Genomic DNA, 26,092 nt, shown 5'->3' with positions numbered 1-26,092 from the left:
AGAGGTGATCAAAGGGACTGTATTCATGGAATCACACGGGAGTAACCTCAAATGTATGCAAAATAGACAAATAAATTAATGAATAAATATTTGAGTAGTAACAACATTTAAAAAGGGAGGAAGAAAGATTTCTCAGATAAAGACCTTTCATACCCGTACTTCCTGGAGAGGAACCCACTATTGTTGCCAGGTAAACTGTACATTCATCTCTGTACTACTATATTTACTGCGATAACTTAGGAATAAATATAACAATTAGAGGGCTTTTTTTAGGTAAATTACAGATAATTTTTTCTATGCCAAAGAAAACTCTACTCAAGTTATTTCATCCACTTTGAAGTTATAGATAAAATTATATACGGTGTGAGTGTACACTTTCCCTAAAGGTACCACAATTATAGTGTGATATGAAGTATTCGTACTAAGCTAAAATAATATGGAGTATAAATCTTTGGAATACGGAAAAAATCACAACAAGACATATTCATATAATTTTCTTTATTTATTATTTTAAATAATAAATAATACATTAATAAATAGCAATAAATACTCAAGTAGTTACATTCCAATACTTATTAAGTACACTTTTTGATCATGAATAAATGGTATAAATAACATGCATTTTATTAACAATGAATTATGCTTTTTCTTTTTTTTATGGTAAATAATGATTTACATAAAATATCTTATAAAAATCCCACAAGCTGAAGACATATCCAGCACTTTTCAATTGTGGAAAATTATATTGTGTGTTAAAATTGGCTAACTGTTAACATTAATAATCTGATGTTTTACAAAGAAGGAAAATCGTCTTGTGTATATTTAGTAACAAGAAAATAACTTCCTCATATTTAAATTACAGTAATGAGGTGATGGAAGTACTTATTGGTACAATAGAATATAATATTACAGATCTATATTATAGGACAATACGAGAAAATCTAAACGGGGAAAACAAACTTACGTTGGCTATATTTTAAGGTGAAAATAACCAAAATTATGTAATTACAATCTTCATGCATATTTATAAAATGCGTCTCTACTAGACCAGGTTAGGTAAGATTAGGTAGTAAGTTAGGTTATGCTAGGAAGCAGCTTAAGTTAGGTAATAGGTTAGATTAGGATAAGTAAGGTTAGGTTAGAGTAGGTAGTTGGTTGGATTAGGTTAGGTAGTAGACTACACATGTTAGTATTTTTTTTTGTTGCAATTCAAAGTAATATTTACTTCCTAGTATATGTATGAAATTTATTGTTTTGCAAGAAGATGAAATGGTGTAATTATTCTTCAAAAATGTTTTTCCCCACGTTTGTTAGACAATTCGTGTATACTAAATAAATAACTTTTTCTGACTTTGCTCTAGTTTTCTGATTCTCCTTCCGTTGTTACCTGGAAAGTATTTCTCTGGCACCACCACTACTGCTTAGTAAATCTAATTCAAATTTAAAACTAAACAGTCTGATTACTAAGTTTAGCTTTTTCTTGTTACTAAATAATTGCAAAATTGAAGTTTTTATAATGTAGTAATTTTGACACTAATTCTCATCACATGAACACATGCTTCAGTTGTGCTAGTATATCGAAAGCAGTTCATTGTATGAATTTATGCTATGACTGTTTTCGTTTTTAAGAATAACTTAATTCAAAGATTGTTCACTTTCCTGTATTTCTTCAATAGGATTGCTATCATCTTCGACATTTTCACCATCTTTAGCTGATTCTGTGTTTTTCAAATCAGAAGTTTCATCTTCAGTGTCTTTATATGAATGATGAGGGTTGTAATGATGATGATCTGGTGCACAAAGAGGAATCTTATTATTCGTGGGAATACAATTGTGAGCAACTAAAGTAGCTGTTACACCATAATCAGTAACTTTCTTGATCTTAGTAACCCACAGAGTTTTGGTAACAATCTTCGTCTCAGCGTTTCCTAGAATAAGTCTAGCTTTAGATGGTTCTAAAGCGGGTGTTTCCAATGGTGATCCTTCTAGGTCTTCTCGTGGTGACGAAATAAGCACATCAGCATCATCTAATTCGTCAAGATCTAATTCATCTTCGTCAAGTAGAGAACTCTCCAAGTCGAAAACCCTACCTTGTCTTGCAGATGGAGTTTCTGCGCCGGCCTTCAAATCTTGTTCAGCTTCTTTGGCTACAGATTGTGCCTTAGAAGGAGATGCAAGTTTAGTATCTGTCTGTTTCAAGCCAGGAATTACAAGAACATCATCAACACCTGCAGTAGCGCCTGAATACCTGAGGAAAAAGAAGAAATACTTTAAAGAAAAACAAGAAAAAGAAGAAGAAGAAGGAAAGTAAATAAATAACAACAATTCTTTCATCGTTTGCAGTTTTGTAATTTGACGCGAATTATTTGTTCTTAAAATACAGGCAGTTGAACAACACTTCAACTATATGAATGGTCTATTAAAATCAATGGAATTTGCACAAGTAATTACAACCCATTTTTCAATCGAGGACGGAACGGCCACTAAAGAGCACTGAAACACGATTATTTTTAATCAAGATAATCCAAAATAATTCCCAGATATTCAAAAAATGGCCTCTGTCATTACTCATATAATTTCCATTTTACTTTGTAGTTTATGAGTAGGAATTATCATCTACATGTTTATAATTAAATTTTAATATATTTTTTTTTCATGTTTTCAGAGTTTTGTTCTTATCCTGTATTCATATTGATATTTTATATTCATTTTGATATTCACTATACGGGTCAGAAACATAGACATTATTCAAAAATGATGAGAAACGATTGAAAGCTTTCGAAATGTGAGTGTGTAGAAGAATCTAGGAATTAGCTGGGTCGAGCGGAAAACGAATGAGAAGGTGTTAGAAATGGTGGGAGAGAAAAGAACAATTTTATATATTATTAAGAGGAGGAAGAGAAACTGGTTGGGACATTGACTAAGAAGAAACGGTATCATGAGGGAAGTACTACAGGGTATGGTGGCAGGAAAGAGATGAGGGGGGCGAAGGAAACTACAATTAATGAACAATATTAAAAGAGAATAATCGTACGTGAAGACGAAGAGGTTAGAGGAAGACCGTGGAGCATGGAAGCTTCTCAGTTGCAGCAAGTAATCTGCCAATAATGGCACAATATCTATGATGATAATGATTGATATGTCACGGATTGAGCAAGCTAGAGAAAGGTTAGTTTAGTGCCACTTTTATGATCTTCTGGTAAACTTTCAGTTCGTTAACTTACAGATAAAGCTATCAGAGAGTTACATTACTATCTATTACTATCAGGCGATGATAGAACGCATAATTATTACCAGTATCCTGTTAATTTTATCACAAAGTCAACAGAAGATCATAAAACTGGCTCTAAAAAGAGAACCTCCAGTAAAATGTATATTTTTACCGTGTGCTTGTTAATTGGATAAATTATCAAAACTCGTTTTACTTCAGTGGAAGAAATATGTTGAAAAACAATTGCTTACACGTTATTCATATAGTTTATTATGTTTAATAACGTAAAAATGAAAATTTCTTGCAATTCCTAATTTAATATGCTTTGTTTATATCTCCTGCATTTTATTCTTCTACGGTCTCCGTAATTTGTTTAAATCTATCATTCTGCTCATGAGTTACACTACCGAAAAAAAAGTAAACTATTTTTAACTATTTACTTTTCATTTATTTATTTATTTTTTACACGTACATAGAACATATACCTTTAGTTAAATGCATTTCTTGTAGATAATTAGCATTAGATTTAACCAACCGAGTCATAAAATAAGTGTACCATGGTGCAGATTGCTTGAAAAAAAAAATCTGTACAAATCACTTAAAATTTGAGTTTCCTATTCTGATATTTCTGTAGAATTAATACGTTGGATATAACTGCACTGAAAAAAAAAGTCTGTTAAAGTAATAATACTTTCTCTCATATTTAAGGAGAAATTACAAAACATCTAATTTTCTACATTTCTCTAATCTCAGTTTCAATAGTGTACAAAATTTGTTCAGCAAACTTATCAATATTTGCGAACTGATCCACAGAGTCATCTATGAAGAAGTATGCAAAAGACGAGAGAATTGTAATGCAAGCTTAAGGGAGGTACACTTATACTGCCAATACTTTCGGTACGAAATTCTTCAGCCGCTCTTTGGAATTTAAATTCGAAAGAGAAGAAATAGGGAAGTGAGGGCGTATGAAAAGTATTTGTTCCTGACCTAACATTTTACATGAGCAAAAGATCTTTTATGTGAAATGCTTTGCATCATAGATATGATGCGTTTAGTGCTCACGGAATTTAAGTCTTCTTTTGGGTCATTTTTTGGATATATTTAGGCTGACCATACATCCGGAATTAGCTCGGACAGTCCGGAATTCAAACCTGTGTCCGGCAATTTGTCCGAGACTTTTGGGTTAGTCAATGGAAGTCCGGGAAATTTCCCTCTGTTTGGTTATATGATTAACTTGCAAAAAATGTTGTCTTCTGTGAACTTTTATGAAAAAAATGAAGAGTAATAAAGTATTCCTCGGAAAAATACTTTCATCAGAAAAATACACTTTTAATCAGAAAATAATTAAGATAATTGTATAAAATCTATTTTAAGTAAAGAAAATGAGTAAAAATGTTTCTAGAATTTAGTCTTTTTTACTTCTCAAAGCCCCTACTCCGGTTTTTTTTTTTTTTTTTTTTTTTTTTTTTTTTTTTTTTTTTTATGTGTCAAGAAATTATGGTAAATCTAGATATGTTTAGTCTTCGAGGTCTCTAACTGAAACTCCTTTCACAGCTTTGAAAGATTCATGTTCAGATATGTAAATAATTCTCATAATATTAAAAACAAGTTTTAACTTTTCGATGCATTTTAGCGTACCGCACCAACTTTATATCTCTTTTTCTCGCAATTTTGGTAAGTGAACTTGATTTCCTTGTGCTCTGAATGTTCCATATAAGCGTAGAACTAATCATTGAAACATCGTGAAAGTACAGTATTGTTAGATATACCAGCATTTTTTATTATTTTTACAAACGGGAGTTTATCATTATGGGAAAATGAGTTACAGGAAATTTGAAAACGTTAATTGCAAGATTAAAGTTAAGATTCAAATTAAAGTATTAGTTAATGATAATTTTAGGTTATTAAATTTCATAAGTTACACTGCTCTTTTGGTGTTATAATGAAAAGCTTGATACCCTGAAGCTCGAACTTAATACCCTGAAAATCCTTTCCCCCAGATTCCACTATGCATGTCACTGAGAAAGAGATGGGAAAACACATTGCCACTATACGTGAATTAACCCGGACCCCAGTCCCCATATTTCACATAATTATGCATTTAAGTTCTTTCTTCATTTACTACTCCTTCTCCCTAAAGTACTCTTACAAAGCAACCCATTTTACTAGTTTTATATTTTTCAACTAAACTCTTTCGATTTTCAACTTGGCAACAATGTTACGTAACTGCATTCCAATATGGCGCTCACCATCTGATGAAATAATTAGCGAAAGCGCTTATAGTTTTTTTTCCTTGTGTTGAACATTTTCACTAATTTCGTGAACTAAGTAATTCCTTATATAAGTATGCGCAATATAATCCGTCAAATATATATACCTAAATCAAATACATATATATACTTTAACAAATTATATATGCAAACATTTTCAGAATTTGAATCGAAGGATGGTTAGCAATGTATAATATGGTTATCTCTCAACGGATGTCATTACTAACATGACTGTAAAATGAACATGTAACATGAGGTAGCACATCATAATGGTAGGCGCACAGTTGTTCTTTGAGGAGCTTAAGGATATTTTAAATTGTTCTTTTAAGTTAGATAACGTTTGCTTGTATCACATATTCATTTTAAAGTCACCTGTTAAGCGGAAATCATACTAAACATTGCTACCATAATTCAACGAAATTTGGTAAATTTCTCCCCCTCTTTTTTTTTTTTTTACTTGATATTTGTGTGACTTCATATTTTGTAATGAAAGTCCTATCCCTTGTCATGTACGATTTTAATGCCAATAGTATCTGTATATGATATTTAGCACCAATGTCTTTTTCAGATCTTTCATATAGACTTGGCTTTACCACTGTTGTCATTGACCAGTTCTCTTCTTCTCTCTAATCCGAACTAATTAACTGTATGGTCTATGGAACCTGGAGGTTAAATGCCGCGTTATCAAAAGCTCTCCACTGACTTCTATCCTTAGCCAACTGGATCCAGTTTCTACTTTGTATTCCTATTTTTGCGAGATCCATCTTAATATTGTCCTCCCATCTGAGTCTAGGTCTTCCTAATCGTCGTTTTCTGATTGGACTTCCAATTAAGACTTTGAAAGCGTTCCTACTATTTTCCATTCTGGCTACATGACCTGCCCACCTGAGCCTCCTAGGCTTGATGACCCTAACAATGTTTGTAAACTGTATAAGTTATGAAGTTTCCACTATTCCCCATTCCCATCCCTCTTGGGTCCGAATATTCGTCTCAGGATCTTGTTCTCAAATTCTTTCAGTCTATGTTCTTCCCTCAGAGTAAGTGACCATGTTTCGCAACCATACAGAACAACCGGCATGATTATTGTTTTATATATTTTAAACTTCAAATTCCTTAGCAGAATTTGCGATAACAAAAGATTTTAAACTGAATAATAACACGATTTCTCTGCTTTTAGTTGACATTTAATTTTTTGGTGAATATGGTTTCCGTTTGTTAACATTGATCCTAGATATTTGAAAGTGTATCCACTTTATCAAAAATAGTATTTGATATTTTAAAGCATCGATAAATCTCATTGAGTAGAACAAAATACCATTCGTCAGTATGCGTAGTTTTCGAGAAAAATCTAGAAAAACGAATTTATTTTTTTTAAACCTAAAAATTGATTCTGAACGATAATCACGATATATACTAAGATGAAGCTAATCCTAAAGTATATGCTTATCAAGTTCTTCATTATGACACTAGCAAGAGGACAATACATAGTATGGTTAACAAGATATAGCCCAAAATTATGATTTAATACTTAAACTGTAATTTTTATTTAACTAAAAATATTGTTTAAAGGTAAGAGAAATATACATCTAGCTTAACATTCTTAAGCAGTGTTCGAAGTGGAAAAGAAAAACAGAGAGGCGGTATGTTTTGTTACGATTTTGACTTGACATACCAGCTATCTAAATGTTGAAATACAGTAAGGGTATGTGGCCTAAAAGATTTCATTTCAATTTACATAAAGACTGAAAACCATTTGAGAGCTTTTCTTTAGTTACGGGGGTGGAGTCATGGAGAGACTATGATCCCCCGCCAAAACTTTCTGAAAAAGTAAAAAATATCCCCTTATGTTGTATTTACAGATAATTATGCACGAAAATGCTCAAAAGCGAAGTTCTCTCTCCACTGAGGGATATTCCAAACCCCCGGAAGATCCATCCCCCACAGCAGACAACCCCTAAATTCTCACATGCTCAAAACACATTTATATGCATTAAGGCAAGAACATACACGCGTATATAAGAAATAAATAATTCAAAATGGTATATCAAAATATAAACTAGATGAACTTCTTTGAAGACTTCATTTTAAAAACAAAACGTAAGAAAAAGATAACAAAACTATCGGTGTTGTCAAGTTAGAAATTATTTATACATAAGAAATAAAATCTTATTATATGCAGAGCTATTTGTCAATTACTATGTATAAAAATGGATTTATTAAAGGCATTTTCAGTGACGGTATGTCTTGATCACTGAATCACCAGAGGTGGTATGCCTTCATTACTGAAAAACCAGAGGCGGTATGGCATACCACCGCATAACATCTCACTTCGATCACTGTTCTTAAGGGTAAATTTTTACCACAATTTAAAAAAAAATCGTCGAAAATATACTTTTTTTGACGTTATGAAGTGTCATTCTTTGCCAATAATATTTGTTAATTCTGCTTTAATAGATTGTTTATATAATAATGTACTGTATATGTAAAAAAAAAAAAAAAAAAAAAATCATATCTTCTAACAGTGCTACATGTGCTCCTAACGGATACGAACATACTGTTTCTAAACGTTACAATATTAATCCAACATTTTCTAACTACGGAGTGATTACTGAAATGTTAAAATTTCGGCTTTATTCGATTTTTTTTAAAAAAATACGTAATTAAAAAAATACTTACGGTGCAACTGCTGTTGGTTCAATGGCGTAGTCTCCATGATGGTAGTCATATCCATGTTCGTGTTCTCTGTAGCAATCATCAGGCTTATGAGGAGGATGCTCATGAACAGGCTTATGTGGTGGTGGTGGTGGTGGTGGGTGATGAGCATGGGGTGGTGGATGGTGAGCATGGGGTGGAGGATGGTGTGGTACGTGATGGTGTGGAGGGTGAGGTTTGTGCACTGGTGGGGGTGGGGGTGGTGGTGGTGGTTTGTAAGGCATGGGTTTGTTGAGATATACTTCTGGAGGTCGTGGTAAGCATGGTGGCTTCACTCCGTAGACAGTCATACAAACAGGATGTTTCGTCAAAACTTTAGTAACCTGAACAAAGACCGTCTTGGTTGCTTCATGCATTACTTTGTTGGGCGGAAGAAGAGCAGCCAATCCTTGTCTACCTTCTGGATATTCTTCCTCTACATTTTCTCTGGACTCAACGTTTATTGCCTGAACTTCTTCTTCTGCGCTTCTTGCTTCTTTAACTTCAGCCACAGCGACATTCTCTCCGTCGTTGGAGCTCTTGGAAACTTTAGTAAGGTCTACAGCAGATGTTGCCACATCTTGGGCTAAGAAATAACATAGAGCTGCGACTATGGCTACAAACAAGCTAAAAGAGCGTTCCATTTTGACCTGCAGAATAAAAAAAAAATACAATAAGCAAATAAATAAATAAATATATAAATAAATAAATACATAAAACGAAAGAAAAATATGACATAATTGTCTTTATACAGTTTGTTTCAGGATTTTTTTCTTTTTCTTTTTTTTTTGGACAAAAAATTATTCTATTCACAAAAATAAGCTAATATGTACTTCTGGAGGTCATGGAAGAAAAGTTTGTTTCGTTTCTGAGTTAAGTATCTCAGAATTTGTACGATAAAATACTTTCAGATTGGACAACAAACATTAAGGACTTTGGAAAACAGAGAAAATCATTCCAGAATTAACAATATTACTCAATTTATAAATTTGAAGACACTGAGGAAAAAGTTCCCTAGAGGAAATCTTCAAAAATCTACTATACAATATGAAAATTCTTGAGTTGAGTTGATTTTGAGTTTAGTATCTCTTTCAGCAGCGAGGCTATATGAGACTACATGGACCTACTGAGTAATGTGGAATCCGAATCACTTGAGCTCCCACTGGGAATCGAACCCGGGTTTCCTACGCCAAAGACGTGAACGCTAACCGCTTAGCCACGAAGGAGCTCTATTAAAAATTCTTGTGCTTCTTTCCTAACGTTCTGAATTGGACATTATTGTCTACTTCCAGAAATACCATATGTGTTTTCTAAAATTATAAAATTTTCTACACTGCTTTCTGTAAAGTGTAAGTGTATGTGGTATGTGCGGTAGTATATTTTATCCCACATTATAATAACTTGAAAACAAAAAGATCGATTTTAATTGAAAAGAAGAAGAAAAGAAAGTTCTTATTTTCATGACAAGAATCGTTTTCCTAATGTTGTAATAGAAATTAGCAAAAATTCTGTATATTTTTTGGAAATCATTAAAAAGTATATAAAACTATAATGGAGTTCCTTGTTTAGTACATCAAGCTCAATAAAGAATATGTTTTAAATCATGATCTTTCCTTATAATATTTTTAAACCAATTTGGTTTACTTTGAACATTAGCCTTTCAAAATATGAATAGTAAATATTCAAACTTTGAAACAAAAATTCTCACGTATAACTTTGGATCCAAATGAAAAAGAAAGAAAATGACGTTTCATATAGTTCTTCTACATATACCAAGTTTTTGTAAGCTTTAAAAGAAATGTATAAACAAATTCTGCGGATCATATTAATTTTAATCTTATTCTTTGGAACATCGATAATTGTGCGTTTTGTCTAAAGAAAAGCAAAGAAAATTAACATGTTAATTTGTTCTATGAAACAATTTATAGTTATCTTTTCCTTGTCCCTTGGAGTTTTAAAGCTTTTACCCATCACACGTTTAATTTTTTCATCCAACTTATGTCATTAAATATTGTATAAATTCTATTTGTTGCTTGTAACAGCAAAAACCTGATCCAATTTGTTAGAAGTGTTACATACCATGACGCTAAAGTTTGATTCTTTTTGTTTTTGTTTTTGTTTTTGTTCATTGCAACCAAAAAGTGGGAAAGAGAATGTAATAATTCAGAGAAATAATTATAAAATAAATGCTAGAATATCTTTTCTTTAACAATATTTTGTGGTAAAGTACATTGCTGTTTCACCCAAAGAAATTAAATCCTTCCAAAATAGTAACAATAATTTTATACAAAACAAAACCCTATAAGTATCTATAACTACAACAAAAGAACTTATTTATTAACTTAATATGAAGTTGAAAAATAATACCAGTCTTTTTGAGGGTATATGTTTATGTTACGAGCATGCATAGATTGCAATTAATATCAAATTCTTTACGGATGTTGATCGTGGGGTTTTATGAGGATGACAAAAGTATTTACAGTATATTTTCAACAGAATATCTTATTCAGGTAGAATTTGATGAGCCTCTTTTTCCCCACTTTTTAAAAATTAATTTCTATTGTCAAAAGAAAATTAATATTTCGAGTTATAAATGTACATTGCTGTTAAGTATATTTATTTTGTAAATTTTCATCATCTTTGTACTCTCCATCTACCAGTTTTAAGAAAACTCTCTTTGACAATAGAACTTAACATAAAATTGTAACACATTAGTCATTGATCAGAGAAAAAAAATACAAAGCATTGCAAAATGTATTTATTTAATTTGTTTTGATCAAATTATATAAAGAAATAATTGGATGGAATTTTGGACTATTTATATTTTATTGATCAAATGTTACATGACGGAAATTATATCCCACACTTGCTACTGTGAGCGAGAGATCAAGAGTTGAATCTAAAGATTGATGCAAAACTTGATGGAAAAATCGCTCATGAGTAAGAGGTTTTATGTATTTTGAAACACGTTCCGAAAATTCATTATAGTCATCATTTACCTTTACACACGTCATGAAATTTTGTTTATGTAAAAGAAACTTCGAACGAATTAAAACCATTTAACATGAATTAGAGAACTACTATTAATATAGCACAAAATCAAGTTCTTTATAGCAAGAAATTATTTTACAAAACTAAATAAAATTACTAAAATCTTCTTATGAAAATTTAATTAATTTTAATAGTCGCAACATAGTTACTCTTGTGAATGTATGCACTAACAGGGATTAAGCAGATTGCAAACCTTTACCACTGCTTAGAAAATTGGAAAAGTCAGAAAGTGCCATTATTAGTTGCAAATTTAATTTCATTTTTGTCTATATGATTGTCCGTTATTATTATTATTATTATTATTATTATTATTATTATTATTATTATTATTATTATTATTATTATTATTATTATTATTATTATTATTATTATAGAAGTACTATGGAACAGTACAATGCGCTTTCAACTATCTTGTTCATTTTTGTTGTCTAAAAATTTAATATAACTTTCTAGATTCCAGCTTCCATGAAACGAAATATCTTTGCTCTTACCGACGATCAAACTAGTAAACATATTAAAAAAAAAAAAAAAAAAAAAAGAAGTTGGCTACTTTGTGGTTCTCCCACTTTGTCTTTACTCAACATGATAGGCAAAATGCAATAAAATCCATTTTTTTAAAATATAAATTAATTTCTGATTCTGCACCTGCTTTATACCGTGCACTGTATATGGTTGTGTATAAAAATTCTAAATTGTTTTCAACCAAGTTCTTTCAATTCTGTTTTTAGGGAAGAACTATAGCAATGATATGCAGGTTCTTGTTAGCACTTAACAAATGACGGGCTAATATTTTGATCAAAATGATCACGATTGTTTTTTTTTTCTTTCTTATCTTTTACTCTGAAAAAAAAAAACTATTTCGTGAATTGAACTATTAGACTTCTCATTCCAGACTGGAGAAACCGAGTTCAAGTTCCAGTGGAAATTTAAGGAGTTTGGATTCTACTTTAAACACTAGACTTTGCTTCTATTACAGCCTCAGTGCTTTAAAGACATTATGAATATATATATATTGTAAATCAGTGGCGTCTGTAAGGGGGTTTCGTTTTTTTTAAACCATTTTCCTCAACTACATATTTAGGATAGATCAACATTAACCAAATGAAAATATGCACAGAAACGACTTGAGCTTGGGTGTTGAAGAAGGGGAAAGGGTTAGAATACACAACAAGCACTGTCTATCTTAAGGAAATTCTATCCACGCCATTGCCATAAATATTTGGTAATGTTTTTCTTTCCGTCTGCCTCCCGTCCTCAGCCATATAGCATGTCTTGAACGATAGTAATTGTAAAACCTATCCAATTTCCTCCGTCACTTCAGCGCTGTCACTTAGAATTTTTAAATTTCTTGGAAAGTGAATGTGTTCATATTCTATGTATTTAAAAAGCATCAATATGTTAATACTAGCGCCAACTTTGTTTTTAGACCATTGGTTATATGAGGAATCACTTTTCTGTTTTATTTGTGATGACTGAATTTGAATGGGGATCTCTTACTTCGTGAATACATATATATATATATATATATATATATATATATATATATATATATATATATATATATATATATATATTTATATTTATATATATATATCAAAGGTATGTATAATGCAAATTCATTTTCGAAAAGCAAAATTTCACTAATCTTGAATAAGAAATTAATAAAATCAAATTATTAAAATCAAAGTTCATTAAAAAGATAAACAAAAATAATTAATTCCTCCCATAAATCAATGGCCTAGAAAACAAATATGGCATAGGTACACAACCTCTTTGAAGTTCATGTCTGTACGTCCAGTGGTTTAAATCAAAAGAAACATTAATAATCATTTTTTTTAAAATTCAACTCCTTTCCCCCAACCCTGGCTGGCTGTCTGCTTTAAGCATCGAATTTCGCAAAGAAAAGCCCCCCTATCGTTTCACTAGTTTGTTTAAGAAATACAAAATGACAAGTTCCTATTTCCGACACTTTCCGAGATCTAGTAAAACACGAGAAAACATTTACTACTCCTTTTCTGCTCTTAGGCATTCAGAATCTAGTGTTTAAGAAGAAACACTTGTATTACTTTTCAGGTTCCTAGGTTCTTCTTTTATATAGACATAGGCTTGATAGCTGCTGCAATACCTTTGGAACTACGTATAATTTAAATTTAAAAGTAAAATTTGACCGAAGCACACGCTTATTGTTACTAATTAATCTATGATATGTTACAGTTTCTGCGATAGATTATTGCCTTCATCAGTTATTGTGAGTGAAGAAGGCAATGATATATTCCTGAAACTATAACACAGAGTAACTAGTAATAATAAAGGATTGCTTTGATTGTTTTTTAGGCTAGATAGATATGTGTGTTTTGTATTAAAATCTAGCAATGCTACATCTATAAGGAGCTAAGGGGTTTAGTCCCCCAAAGGCAGCTAAACAATTAAAGAAAGAAACGGAAAGAAAATTCTTTGCTGAACTCTTAGTATTATTGTAATTATTGTAATAATAATAATAATAATAATAATAATAATAATAATAATAATAATAATAATAATAATAATAATAATAATAATAATAATAATAATAAAGAAACATTTGGGGCTAAATTCAAGATTCGACTCTAAATCTTTGTCTGCATTCGTGATCAAGCGAATAACGTGCGTGGTTTCTGTAGGCCTCGCTCCAAGTTCCATCTTTGGTGGGGAGCTAGCCTCAAATTCAGTTGTGAGCAACTGGTCCTAATTCATGTAGCCTCGGTGTTCAAAAGAGACATTAAATTGTGATCAATCAATCTATCCCATCCAAATTTTGATTTGATGTGTTTGTGAATTCATTGTACCTTAATTTTACTCTTAATGGCGCACGTGAGAATATAACTTTAAGTATGACTGTGACATACTATAAGACTTCCTTATGTAGGCTACTGCTCAAGCAACGTTTCCCAAACAATAGTCCTGGTTACATCTTACGAAACTCAGTACATATGTTGTAGAGAAACTGTGTATACTTATGAAATGAAAATAAAATGAAACTTCTAGTTCTGCGTGCCATAGTTGTGTCCTTTAAGTTAAAAGTAACGATCGTTCATAAACGTAAATGATTATGCCATAATTGGTAGAATGGTAATGTGGGAGAAAATGGGAGAACCCGGGTAAGATGCTGTCAATCGTAAACTCACATGTGCTGGGATCGAACCAGAGTCCTCCAGCACCGGAAGTGAACGCTTTACCATTTTTTTTTAACTTCCGAACTTTTATTTTCTCTTTGTTACATTTTTCAGAACTACCGGACTTGACAGGGACACGAACACAGGAACATCAAGGAAATTAAAAAATCCGATCATGCTCTAGAGAAGAATTCGAATCCTCGCCTAACGATCGTCAAGCTAACACCTCAGACCGCTTCAACTACACCACGCTAACATGACTGTGCTACCGTGACCCATGCATACTTATAAAAGTATAAGTAGTTTAGCGTTTGCAACAATGGCGTATACAAGTGGGAACTTCCAAACATCCGCTTTCAACAAAATAATAATAATAATAATAATAATAATAATAATAATAATAATAATAATAATAATAATAATAATAATAATAATAATAATAATAATAATAATAATAACTGAAATATGTGTGCAAAAATCACGGATGCCCTGAAGCGATGTGAATCTTAAGTACTTGAAACTTCTCCTTGATGAGGTTCTGTGTACGCCACTGATTTCCAATACAAGGTAACGGCCAATTCACTAGCGTCAATGCCTATTTAGACATGTTGAAGGAAATTGAAGTCCATACTGACTATAGTTCACATGTAAGTGTTATAGCCTGTTGCACAATGTCAACCTTGAATACTAACTAATCCACTAATGACCATAATGAATAATGTAAATATAAGAGGAAGGTAGTACACAGAAGATACAGAAGACGATTTTTTTTTAAAGTGAGGCGTCTATATTGTAAAGCAGAATCAGACAAGAAATGTTAGGTTCGTAGTAAATGCACAAACCGAAAGGTTTGATTGAAGTAGGACTTGGTTTATGTACTTGGTGTATGTTGGATTTTTCATAATGAATGATTCTGACTTTGATTCCTTGTAGACACATGATTTTTGGTGGGGGCACGGTGGCTCAGTGGTAAAGCGATTACTTCTGGTACGTAGGATCCCTGGTTCGATCCCAGGCTAAGTAAGATTGTGAATGACAACATCGTATCCATGGGTTTTCTCGGGGTACTCTCGTTTCCTCCCACTTTTTCATTTCACCAATTCTTCCATCATCATTTACTTGCCTTATTCATCGTCTCCCTTAGCCTAACGAACATCATAATCGTGGGACGTTAAACTGAAAGATTTCATTTGATTTTCATAATTTTTGGTGTTGACCCAGGAAATTTCGAAATTACTTCTAACGCCATCTATATATATATTTCATTGATAAGAATGGAGAAATTATATTTCTGTTCTATTTAAAATGAACTGGACCTTTAATGACATGATTTTACTGATATATTCAAGTTTAGTTAAATATTTCTCGCTTTTTTAGAAATTAATTTGCATTGTATATAAATTTGATATTACTTAAATTAAAAATGATTATTAAATATTAAAATTATATAGTTCTTCCTTAAAAGTTCACGAGTCGCTATACACTATATATTAAAATCGTGCCCTATTAAAAATTCTAATTCTTTACATTTAACTTTTTTTTAAAAAACTTTAACTTTTTATCTTCCTGACACAATAAATCCAAAATAGATTATTATATACATTCAACTGGGTGATGGTCAAACGTGGTCAACTTATGGACGTCCAACACTATTATTTGTGGCTTTCTAGACCACAGCTCACCACCTCCTTATTCATTTTACTACCTTGCAATTGCTCTTGAAATTCGAAATATACCCCACAAACTTATAATCAATCATCACAGGAAGTCAAATCTAGGTTTGTGCTCCCCATATAATAATAATAATAATAATAATAATAATAATAATAATAATAATAATAATAATAATAATAATAATAATAATAATAATAATAATAATATATTTTCACGGCTCGTCTCACGATTACGCTGGCTAAAAATGAATGAAATACTGGAATGAAGAAAGTGGGAGGAAACGGGAGAACCCCAGAAAACCCACGCACACGGTGTTTGTCCTCCACAAAGCTCACTTGGCGTGAGCTGGGATCAAAACCAAGGACCCCATACACCAGAAGTGAACGCCCTACCACTAAGCAATAATAATAATAATAATAATAATAATAATAATAATAATAATAATAATAATAATAATAATAATAATAATAATAATAATATCAAAACGAGATAATCTCTTGTGACAGTGAAATATGAACATTCAAATATTTCGTTTTTGTTTAGTTTTTCATTTTCTACTTTGTATGTAATATGGCAAGATAAATGAAATAAATGAAAGCGCAACAATGGATGAAATTCAAATTCTTAGTAAAAGTCTTGGTAGTTATATTCATTTTTAATTACTAATTTAAAATTTAAAGAAAAAAAACTTCCGAAAAGTTGAGAACGATAGGAGAACAAGTAAATTTTATTTATGTGGATTATTTGAATGCATCTGAGTTGCTAATGCATCGAAACATTTCGCTAGACCAAAACTTAAACTATGTTTTCTATTCTTTTCTTTCCGCACTTTTTAAAGCTAAATCATCCGAAGTTCGTTCCTTCGTTTTTTTTTCATCTTGGTATTTTTTTTTATCTATATGGCAATTGTGTAGTTCTTTTTATCTACCTAATGTCTTCATTGCCCGAAAAAGAAAATACATATTTACAAAGTGACCATGGAAGATTGCGAAATTATGTTGGCTACCGATCTTAGCAGCTTTGAAAAACGATGTTGAATACCTAGTCCCAGTGGCGTACGAAGAATTTCATCAAGGGGGATTCAAGTACTCAATTTCGTTTCTTGTGAGGACACGCGAGATTTTTATATACGAATCTTAATATAAAAATGTTTAGTTTTCCATAATATATTGTTCAATGCAATATTAGAACCCTGAAACCCCGCTTGCATACTGAATTCACTATCTTTGTTTTATATAACATTGATTTATATTGGAAAATAATATTTCTGTTTTCTTTGAAGCGAACTGATATTTCAATTATGTGATTGAATGGATTCTTTCTTCAAATAGGACTATATTTAAGTGTCCTTACTTCGTGAAAATGAAATTTTGCCATACATCTATAATTTTAATATTTAATAATCCAATTAAATTTAAGAAATATTTAATTTATCATTTTGAAAAATGCAAGGAATAGTTAACCAGACTTCAAGAGGAAATTGGTAAAATCACAATTAAAATTCCAATTCATTTCAAAAGAAACAGAAAAAAAATTTACAATTTGAAACAAAGAGCTAAAAAGTAAACACGCGTAGGTATTCAACAATGTGTTTCAGTGACAGAATCGTATTGCTGTCAATGATGTCAACTAGTGTTCATAGGTTTCCTAAAGAAAATTTCCCTCGACTGACAAAACTTTCCAATTTCTTATAAAATTTTTCCCTAGTTAGTTTTAGTGCCCAATTTCTGACAGAAGTTGTGTGATACTACTTTGAACACACACACACTATTGCTATTGCATTGGTTCATTTCTGAAGAACAAGAAAAAGTTTAAACACTCATATTAGTCAACCAGTCTGCGCTAGAATTTCCCTGAATTTCCAATTTTTATCGAAAAAAATCCTGTTTCCCTTTATTGCTAAATTTACCTACGAAATTTCCCTAGATTTGGGAAATTTCCCTTAAACTACGAACACTGATGTCAACTCGTGAGATAAATCAGAGTTTTTTACATTAATTTTTCAGAAAGAGATAAAGGGAAGTTTCGTCGAAATTGGCAACAAATATGGGATTTTTCATATATATATATATATATATATATATATATATATATATATATATATATATATATATATATATATATATATATATATATATATATATATATAAATCCACGTCAATAAAATTCTATAGGACTAAAACACAATGAATGATCAAAGAGTGTGGTGCAATTAGTGTTAATTCTCAAATTTTAACCAGAACTTATTATTTTTTTTAAAAAAAAATCTCGAAAATTCGTGCTACTTAAGAATTGGTTTGTGAAGTGTGTAATGGTCAAAATTCAACCGCCAAGGAACGAAAATTGTGTTCTGGTAAAATAAAATAATGAAGAAACGAATGAATGAATGAATGAAAGAAAAATATCAAACAAGTAACAATCAACTTCTAAAATTTTCCACATGTATGTGGAAAACGAAGATTTTCTAGTGTCGTTAGCTTCAGCATGAAATGAAAGCACAAAGGTGTGATGGACACACTGCATTTCTGACAACAAATAATACTTGTTCTCGATTAAAGGATACTTATTCAGAAGCTGTTTTATGTTAGTGTAAGATTGAATAGTTCAATTGCACATTTATTATTATTATTATTATTATTATTATTATTATTATTATTATTATTATTATTATTATTATTATTATTATTATTATTATTATTATTATTATTATTATTATTATTATTATTATTATTATTATCTTATAATTAGTATAGGGTGGAAATTTCAAAAGCAGAATGGAATTTTTTTGACTCTAGTGATAGGATTTTATAATTTTCCAGGTTGGCATCATTGATTCCTATTAGTTACCATAAAGGAGCTTTATTAATATTATTATTTTTACGTTAGAAAACTTTTTTGTTTATTTTTAATGAAACACACTTTTTTTATCCCCTTTTCTGATGCTAAATGCATGAAATGATAAAATGGAATGTTTCAATGAAAAGTATTATAATTATTGAAAATTATTCATAGGTGTTATCATTAAAATATATTTAATCCCCACTGAAAAACTGTATTGTTTCAATGTGATTATTTCAAAATTTGGACTAGGGCTGTAATTATATTTAAATTTGAACATTACTTATTATTTGTGTATTTCTACAGTAATATGTATATTGTAACGATTAAATTGCAGCTTTAACTGTATTATTTCAATTTAATTATTTGCTAATAGGTAATAATAACACTGAACGTGAACGTGCATGTTTTATCATTAGAACAAGTAAACAATTAGAGTTTTTAGTGAAGCACAAACTTCAACCTATAGTATACAGGGAGCAGAAGGCTTCGGCACAACAACTAGCATTATATTAAATTAAATTTGATCATCAAAATATTTAAAAAATATACGTGACAAAATTTAATTTTCCTTGAAAAAAATGAAATGAAGTCTTTGAGTTTAACGTCCCACAATTATACCCTTAACACTAAGGTAGACGGATGATTAAAGCAAGTGAATTATGTTTGAAGAATTGGCTGGAATGACATGTGGGAGGAAACGGGAGAATCCCCGAGGAAACTAACGAACACAATGTTGTCCACAACAAACTTGGTCGGGGATCAAACCAGTGCCCCCAAGCACCAGAGGTAAGGGCTCTACCAGTGAGCCACCGTACCGCTCCAACAACGAAAGAATTCGAATTTTTTTAGTGAAGCATGATTTTTTAACCTATAGTGTACAGAGAAAGTAGAAGGATTTGGCGCAACAACTAATACTATGTAAACTGAATTTGATTATCAAAATATTAAAATTATATGATGCAGAGTTTAATTTTCATGAAGTGTAGGACATTTAAATATATATTTGGAGAAAAAATCAGTAAAAATCAAATTATTAAAATCAGATCCCTTTCAAAGGAAACAGAACAATAATTCTCCACGTAAATCAATAGAGTAAAAATCAAAAATGGCTCAGACATTCAGCAAAGTTACAGGTCTTCGCCTTATCTAATTTTGAAATTTAGAAAAAAGAAAACTTAAAAGCAAGTGAATCAGATAATATCTGCAAAAGGCTACTAAAATAAAGTAATATATTGTTTCCAGACAATTTGTTATAGATCAAAAAATCTAGGTGCGTAACTTATGACGTCATTTACATTATACGAATGGTCTTGAAAAACAATATTGTTAGTTTGTTTAATTGCATTTTGCAAAAACCTGTTGACTCACATTCTAGGGTTAGCATATCTAAAGTTCCAAAACGCGGACACGCTGTCATACTAATCTAAGCATATAATAACCACAATAATAAGAAATAGAATCACAGTGTGCGCAGATTTAACCATATAAATATTTAAATAATTTATTTTTAAAACAATAGCATAGCAAAACGCTGGCAGAAAGAACCGGGTGTATAGATATGGAAGGAAAGACTTTCAAAATGCATTACATTAATGCAAACATATAGCAAACCCTATTTCTTTCTTTTTTTTTTTTTTTAGAGTTATTCATTAAAATTTAAAAAAAGGAAATTGCGATAAACATAGCAAAGATTAGTATAAAGAGTTATTTTTCACATTTATAAAGCAAAATGGTCTTATCTCAGTCATTACAATATTTTGACAAGTAAGGATAATCAAGTCCTAAGTATTTAAAAAGTTAAATAATTTCTAATGGAATAATATAGAGTTGGATATAAAAGTAAATTTGAAGAGCTTACCGTGTATCTGGATCCACGGTCACTAACTAACTGATTGTGTACTGTCTGTCTTATGCAGAAAGAAATAGTTTATATAGGCACAATACCGTTGGTACCGTTCAATAACTGCTCCTTGCTATTTAGGATAGCAACAAGGAAAAAAAATTCCATGATGTGAACTACCCTTCATTACAGAGAGAGAGAGAGAGGGTGGGGAAAGTCATTGAACTCTGGATTTTCCGAAGAGTAAGAAACGGAACGGAAGCACCAAAAAGATTTATTTTGGTCATGTAACGGTCACAAGTGGTGTCCAACAAATTGCTAAAGCATATCAATTTATTGTAAAAATGTTTTCATGATTTTTCGCTTTGCCGAAAAAGAAACTAATTCTTGATTTGCGTACTTTCAAAGGACTGGGCTCATATGTAGAATTTGATGACATTTTTTAAATGTAAGCAACCAGTATCCATTAATTCTTCGAACGAGCTTAAATAGGAAATATACCAGTTTGTACGTACCAAGGAATTTAACCATTTGAAATATAAATGAAATCTTTAAGTTTAACGTCCTACGTGTATGCCTATTAGGCTAAGGGAAACGGATGATTAAGGCAAGTCAATAATAATGGAATAATTGATGACATGAAAATGTGTGAGGAAACAGGAGTACCCCCAAAAACGGACACGATGCTGTTCACAACGAACTTACACGGCCCGAGATCGAACCAGGGACCCTACTGATCAGCTCTACCACTGACAACGATAAATTTTGCTCCTTATGTGGAATTAATACATCCTTCCCCGTTTTTTTTTTTAAATGTTCCATTATAATTTTCATAAAATAAATATGCAATATGGTGCATTTTTTTAAGAGCCTTGACATTATCCCTACTCTTTGGATTTAAAATTTCTAGTCGAGAACAAGAGAGAAAACTTATTTCCAGGGGCGTCATTTAGGGAGGGCAGGAGGGGGCAATTGCCCCCCCCCCCAAAGAGTTTGAGGAATACATATACTTTAATAGATTGTTTACTAACATACTAGTACAAAACGTGAAAGTCTTATGTCAGTGGTGCTCTTGCCCCCCCCCCAAGCGAAATCTGAAATGACGCTAATCTAAGGGAAACTAGATATATGTTCCGCAATTACTTTCGTTAAAAAAAAAAGATACAATGTGTTGTATATACTTACTGAGGATTTCACACAACATCCACTGTTGGATTAAATAAATGAAGTCTCTCTTTACACTTCCCCTCCCCCTGTTCAGTGCAGGTCGGTAGCCAGCCCAAAAATGTGAGGGGGGCGATAGAAGTTTGGGGGCTCCGAGCCAACCATATTATAGTTCATTTGCAAGCATACTGTGAAAATTTTAGGAGAGGCAGTGAAAATTTAGGGGGGGCCCTAGCCCTCCGTGGATACAGGCCTGGTTCAGTGTGATTCTTTTTTAATAATCCCCCATAACTTCCCTAAAATCATTAGATTTTGGTGGAAGGTGGCGTAAATATTTCCGAGAGTTCTTAATCGTCCCTATTGGTTGGATTTCATATGGATTAATAATGACAGAGTGAATTCCTTTCCTTCTCCTATTTTAAATGAAATGCGTATTTTCATCGAAAACATGATAAAATGCTCCGATATTTTTATAAAACATAAGTGCATAATTTGTTCAAGATTTTTGCCTTACTCATTTAGTTTCAGGTTGAAATTAGTTTGAGGGAGGCTCATTTGTTTCTATGTCATTAGTTATGTATCACTTGACATATTGATAACATTTTCCGCAAGGTTTTGGAGACGTTAAATGAATTTTGTGTATGTATGTAAGCAGGGGCGGATCCAGGACGGACTTCTGGGGGTACTGCTACTTTTAAGAGCTCCAAACACTGGAATGATTTTTATTTATATATAAAATAAGAAAGTTTTCTCTTCTGGGGGGGAAAGCAATCGGCCCGATCGCCCCCCTGGATCCTCTCCTGTATGTAAGTGTGTGTGGGGTGTAGAAACAATCACGATCATGATCATAGCAAAGTGGAAGGCACCAATAACATGATCAAAAATTCATCTTCGGGTATTATTATTATTATTATTATTATTATTATTATTATTATTATTATTATTATTATTATTATTATTATTATTATTATTATTATTATTATTATTATTATTACAGAGGACATTCGTGAGCCCCTTGTAGCTATATGGTTAGCATACATTGCTGTGGCGCGGAAAACCTGAGTTGTTTTGCTGCAGACGAATTTATATTTCCCGATGAAAATTAAAACCATTTTTTACTCGTACAACACTTAAACATTATACAAAGCAATTGAATATTAAAACTTAATTTTCTAAGTCGATAAAATTAAATAGCGACATATTAAACTATATTATTGCCGATTGGAAGACTTAAAATGTATTTGCTTGACTTCGTGAATGATGATGGAAGAATTGGTGGATTTAATGTGAAAGAAAACGGGAGTACCCCGAGAAAAACCCACGAACCCGATGTTGTCCACCACAAACTTACTTGTCCGGGGATCGAACCAAAGAGACCCCACCCACCAGAGATAAGCACTCTACCACTGAGATCCCGGTATGACTTCTAGATCTCTGCACAATTGCCAGATTCCTTACACCACTGATTCGATTATTTCTTATGTTAATAATTTAGTTATCGTTTGATCAGGTATGGTCAACAATTTTTAACGTTTAATCAGCTTTACTAACATAAATGTAAACAATTTTTGGTAAGCAGGCTAACTGCACGCTAAATTCGAAATTTCTCGATGCTAATCATTTGATATTCGTTTGATCAGATTTAATCAATAATTTCCAACGCTTGGTCGACTTTGCTAACAGAACTATAAAAGGGTAGAAATCGGGGGGAGGGAGTGCTATATATATCTGTCAAACCAACCGATGAAACTCTGGAAACCGTTGATGATTGAACAAAACTCAAACGACTGACACTAAGAAAATGAAATGAAATGTTTAAGTTATACGTCCCACGTTTATGCCGGTTAGGCTAAAGGAGACGGTGATGATGAGATATGAATGAAATGAAGAAAGTGGGAGGAAACGGGAGAACCCACGAGCACGGTGTTTGTTCACCACAAAGTCCACACGGCGCGAGCTGGGATCGAACTAGGGACCCCAAGCACCGGAGGTGAACGCTCTACAACTGAGCCACCGCGCCCCATACTGACTGATATTGAGAGTTTACGAATTTAGCATAATGAGAGGGAACAACAGATGGCGTGTTCTTAGCTCTTTTCTGAAGGTAGCTTATATTTCTGTCTATTAAATTGATCAAACGTTGGAAATCATTCATTAAATCTAAGTAAATTAACATTTTATATCTCCTGTTTAGATGCTGATCGAATGAGTCTAATCAAAGTATTGGTAGAGCTAACATATTTTTAAGCCCTGGTACTAAAACCAGCATCAGCAAGATCAGCAAGGTCGATCAAACGCTGCAAATTGTTGAATAAGTCTGGCCAAACGAAGAACAAACATGGGATATGATGAAGTATTGAATCTATATAGTGTCGCAGCCGAGACGGGATTTGGTGCGATCTCGTTTCCAAAATGTAGTGAGAGATCTGTAGAGTATATTTTTCTATTGGATGTGACCTATCTCGTCTCGTTTTTCGTCAAAAGAATTATACCAGCCATCACACCAGTTTCTCTATTTAAAATCATTTTCCCCCCTTCCCAATCGATACATTAATGTTTGATCAGATTTGATCAAACATTTTCAATGTTTGATTGACTCCCCTTGCCTAGATATGAGCCAGCGAAGATCGGGGGCATTTCACCACATCCAGCGGATTAAGCATGTGACAACGACAATCATTATGCCTTTCTTTCAATCAGATTTGATCAGCCATTTCCGACGTTTGATCAATGCCCCAAAACCCAATATAGTCCTTTTTATTATTATTATTATTAGAAAGATAAATTCACGCCAGCGCATTCTGAATTTAATATCAGTTTCTTTATCCCTTACCAGACGATACATCATCGTTTCATCAGCCCGCTTGCCGAGATGTAAGCCGATGAAGTAGAGGGAAGGGGGGCAACTTCTTCACACCCATTGGGTGAGCACTTGACCACGCCTATTGTTAAGTCTTTTTTAAAAAATCAAATTAGATCAGCCATTTCCGACGTTTGATCAATGCCCGAAACCACAGTTGTCCAGTTTTAGACTTCCAAACTATTCTATCCATCACTGTCGGGAGTCTTATAGAGCTATTTTGTTAGTCCGTCCATCCTTCAGTCTGTCAACAGGTGTCAGAGCCAAAATGGTAAGAGATACCGAGAAGCTTTTTTTTTTTTTTTTTTCAATCGATTTAGCATTCCAAGAATAGATTTGATCTCCTTCTTTAATATTGTATTCACACCAGAAGTGATTCAAATTAGCCATTTCCGGGTTCGACGTTTATCGCCGTAGAACACAAACAGTAGCAGATAACGAGAAACGTATTTTTATAAACGATTTAGCGTCCTACTGGGGCAATATACTGGGAGAGTTCGCAACACGCAAGTAAATTTGGAAGTGGTACAAATTTAATATTACTTCCGGCTTCAACACTGAATTCCCCAGAGCAAAGACAGAAACAGATATCGATATGCAGTTTCTTGTAATCGATTCACTGTCCCAAGAATAGATTCCATATTCAATGTTAACTACTTATTCAAACCGGAAGTGGTTCAAATTAGCCAATTTTAGTTTCATCACTTATCGCCACAATACAAAAATGGTAATTGACAGAAGAGGTTTTCTGGAATGGGTTAAAGGTTTCATGAGAGTATATAATTACAACCTTCAACACATCAAACAGAACAGGAAGTGGTTGAAATTTACTACTACTTCCGGTTTCAATACTTATATTCGTAGAACAATAACAGTAAAATGATATCGAGAAGCGGATTTTTGCAGCCAATTCAGCATCCCAAGAATAGTTTCTATTTTCTTCTTTAAAACTCTATTAAAACTGTAAGAGATAGAAATCAACCATTTCCGGTTTCAACGTTTATCACCACAGAACAAGAACGGTGTCAGAAAGCGACAATTTTTGTGTGTGTGCAATCGATTCAGTGTCAAGCGAGCATTCAATCAGCACCCACAACACACTACGGAAACCAGAAACGGTTGAAGTTTTCTTAGTACTTCCGGTTTCAATAGTGATTTCCATAGAGCTAAAAACGGTAAGAAATATCGAGACTCGTGTTTTCCAATTAAATCAACGTCCCAAGAATAGGTTTCATCTCCTCCGTTAACGCTGTATTAGAACCGGAAGTGATAGAAATCAACCATTTTTGGTTTCAACGTTTATTTCCATAGAACATAAACGGTAGCAGATAACGACAA

The 26,092-nt window shown here is 32.2% G+C and overlaps 1 protein-coding gene across 1 annotated transcript; it reads right to left on the bottom strand.

Annotated features, from left to right (window-relative positions):
• Nucleotides 1–483: 483 nt before the first annotated feature.
• LOC145690213 (uncharacterized) lies at nucleotides 484–20,902 on the bottom strand. Its single transcript, XM_081764884.1, has 3 exons — nucleotides 20,749–20,902; nucleotides 8,158–8,822; nucleotides 484–2,248 (listed from the first exon to the last, which is right to left on the bottom strand). The coding sequence occupies exons 2-3, from the start codon at nucleotides 8,814–8,816 to the stop codon at nucleotides 1,636–1,638; spliced, it is 1,272 nt and encodes a 423-aa protein (XP_081621010.1). The 5' UTR covers nucleotides 8,817–8,822; nucleotides 20,749–20,902; the 3' UTR covers nucleotides 484–1,635.
• Between the last annotated feature and the right edge of the window lie 5,190 nt (nucleotides 20,903–26,092).

Source organism: Thermobia domestica, chromosome 7 (genome assembly GCF_964235325.1).
Source record: "Thermobia domestica chromosome 7, izTheDome1.hap1.1, whole genome shotgun sequence".
In the NCBI taxonomy this organism is placed as follows: domain Eukaryota; kingdom Metazoa; phylum Arthropoda; class Insecta; order Zygentoma; family Lepismatidae; genus Thermobia; species Thermobia domestica.
The sequence above is the reverse complement of the archived record's forward strand: the minus strand, read 5'-3'. Positions and strand labels throughout refer to the sequence as shown.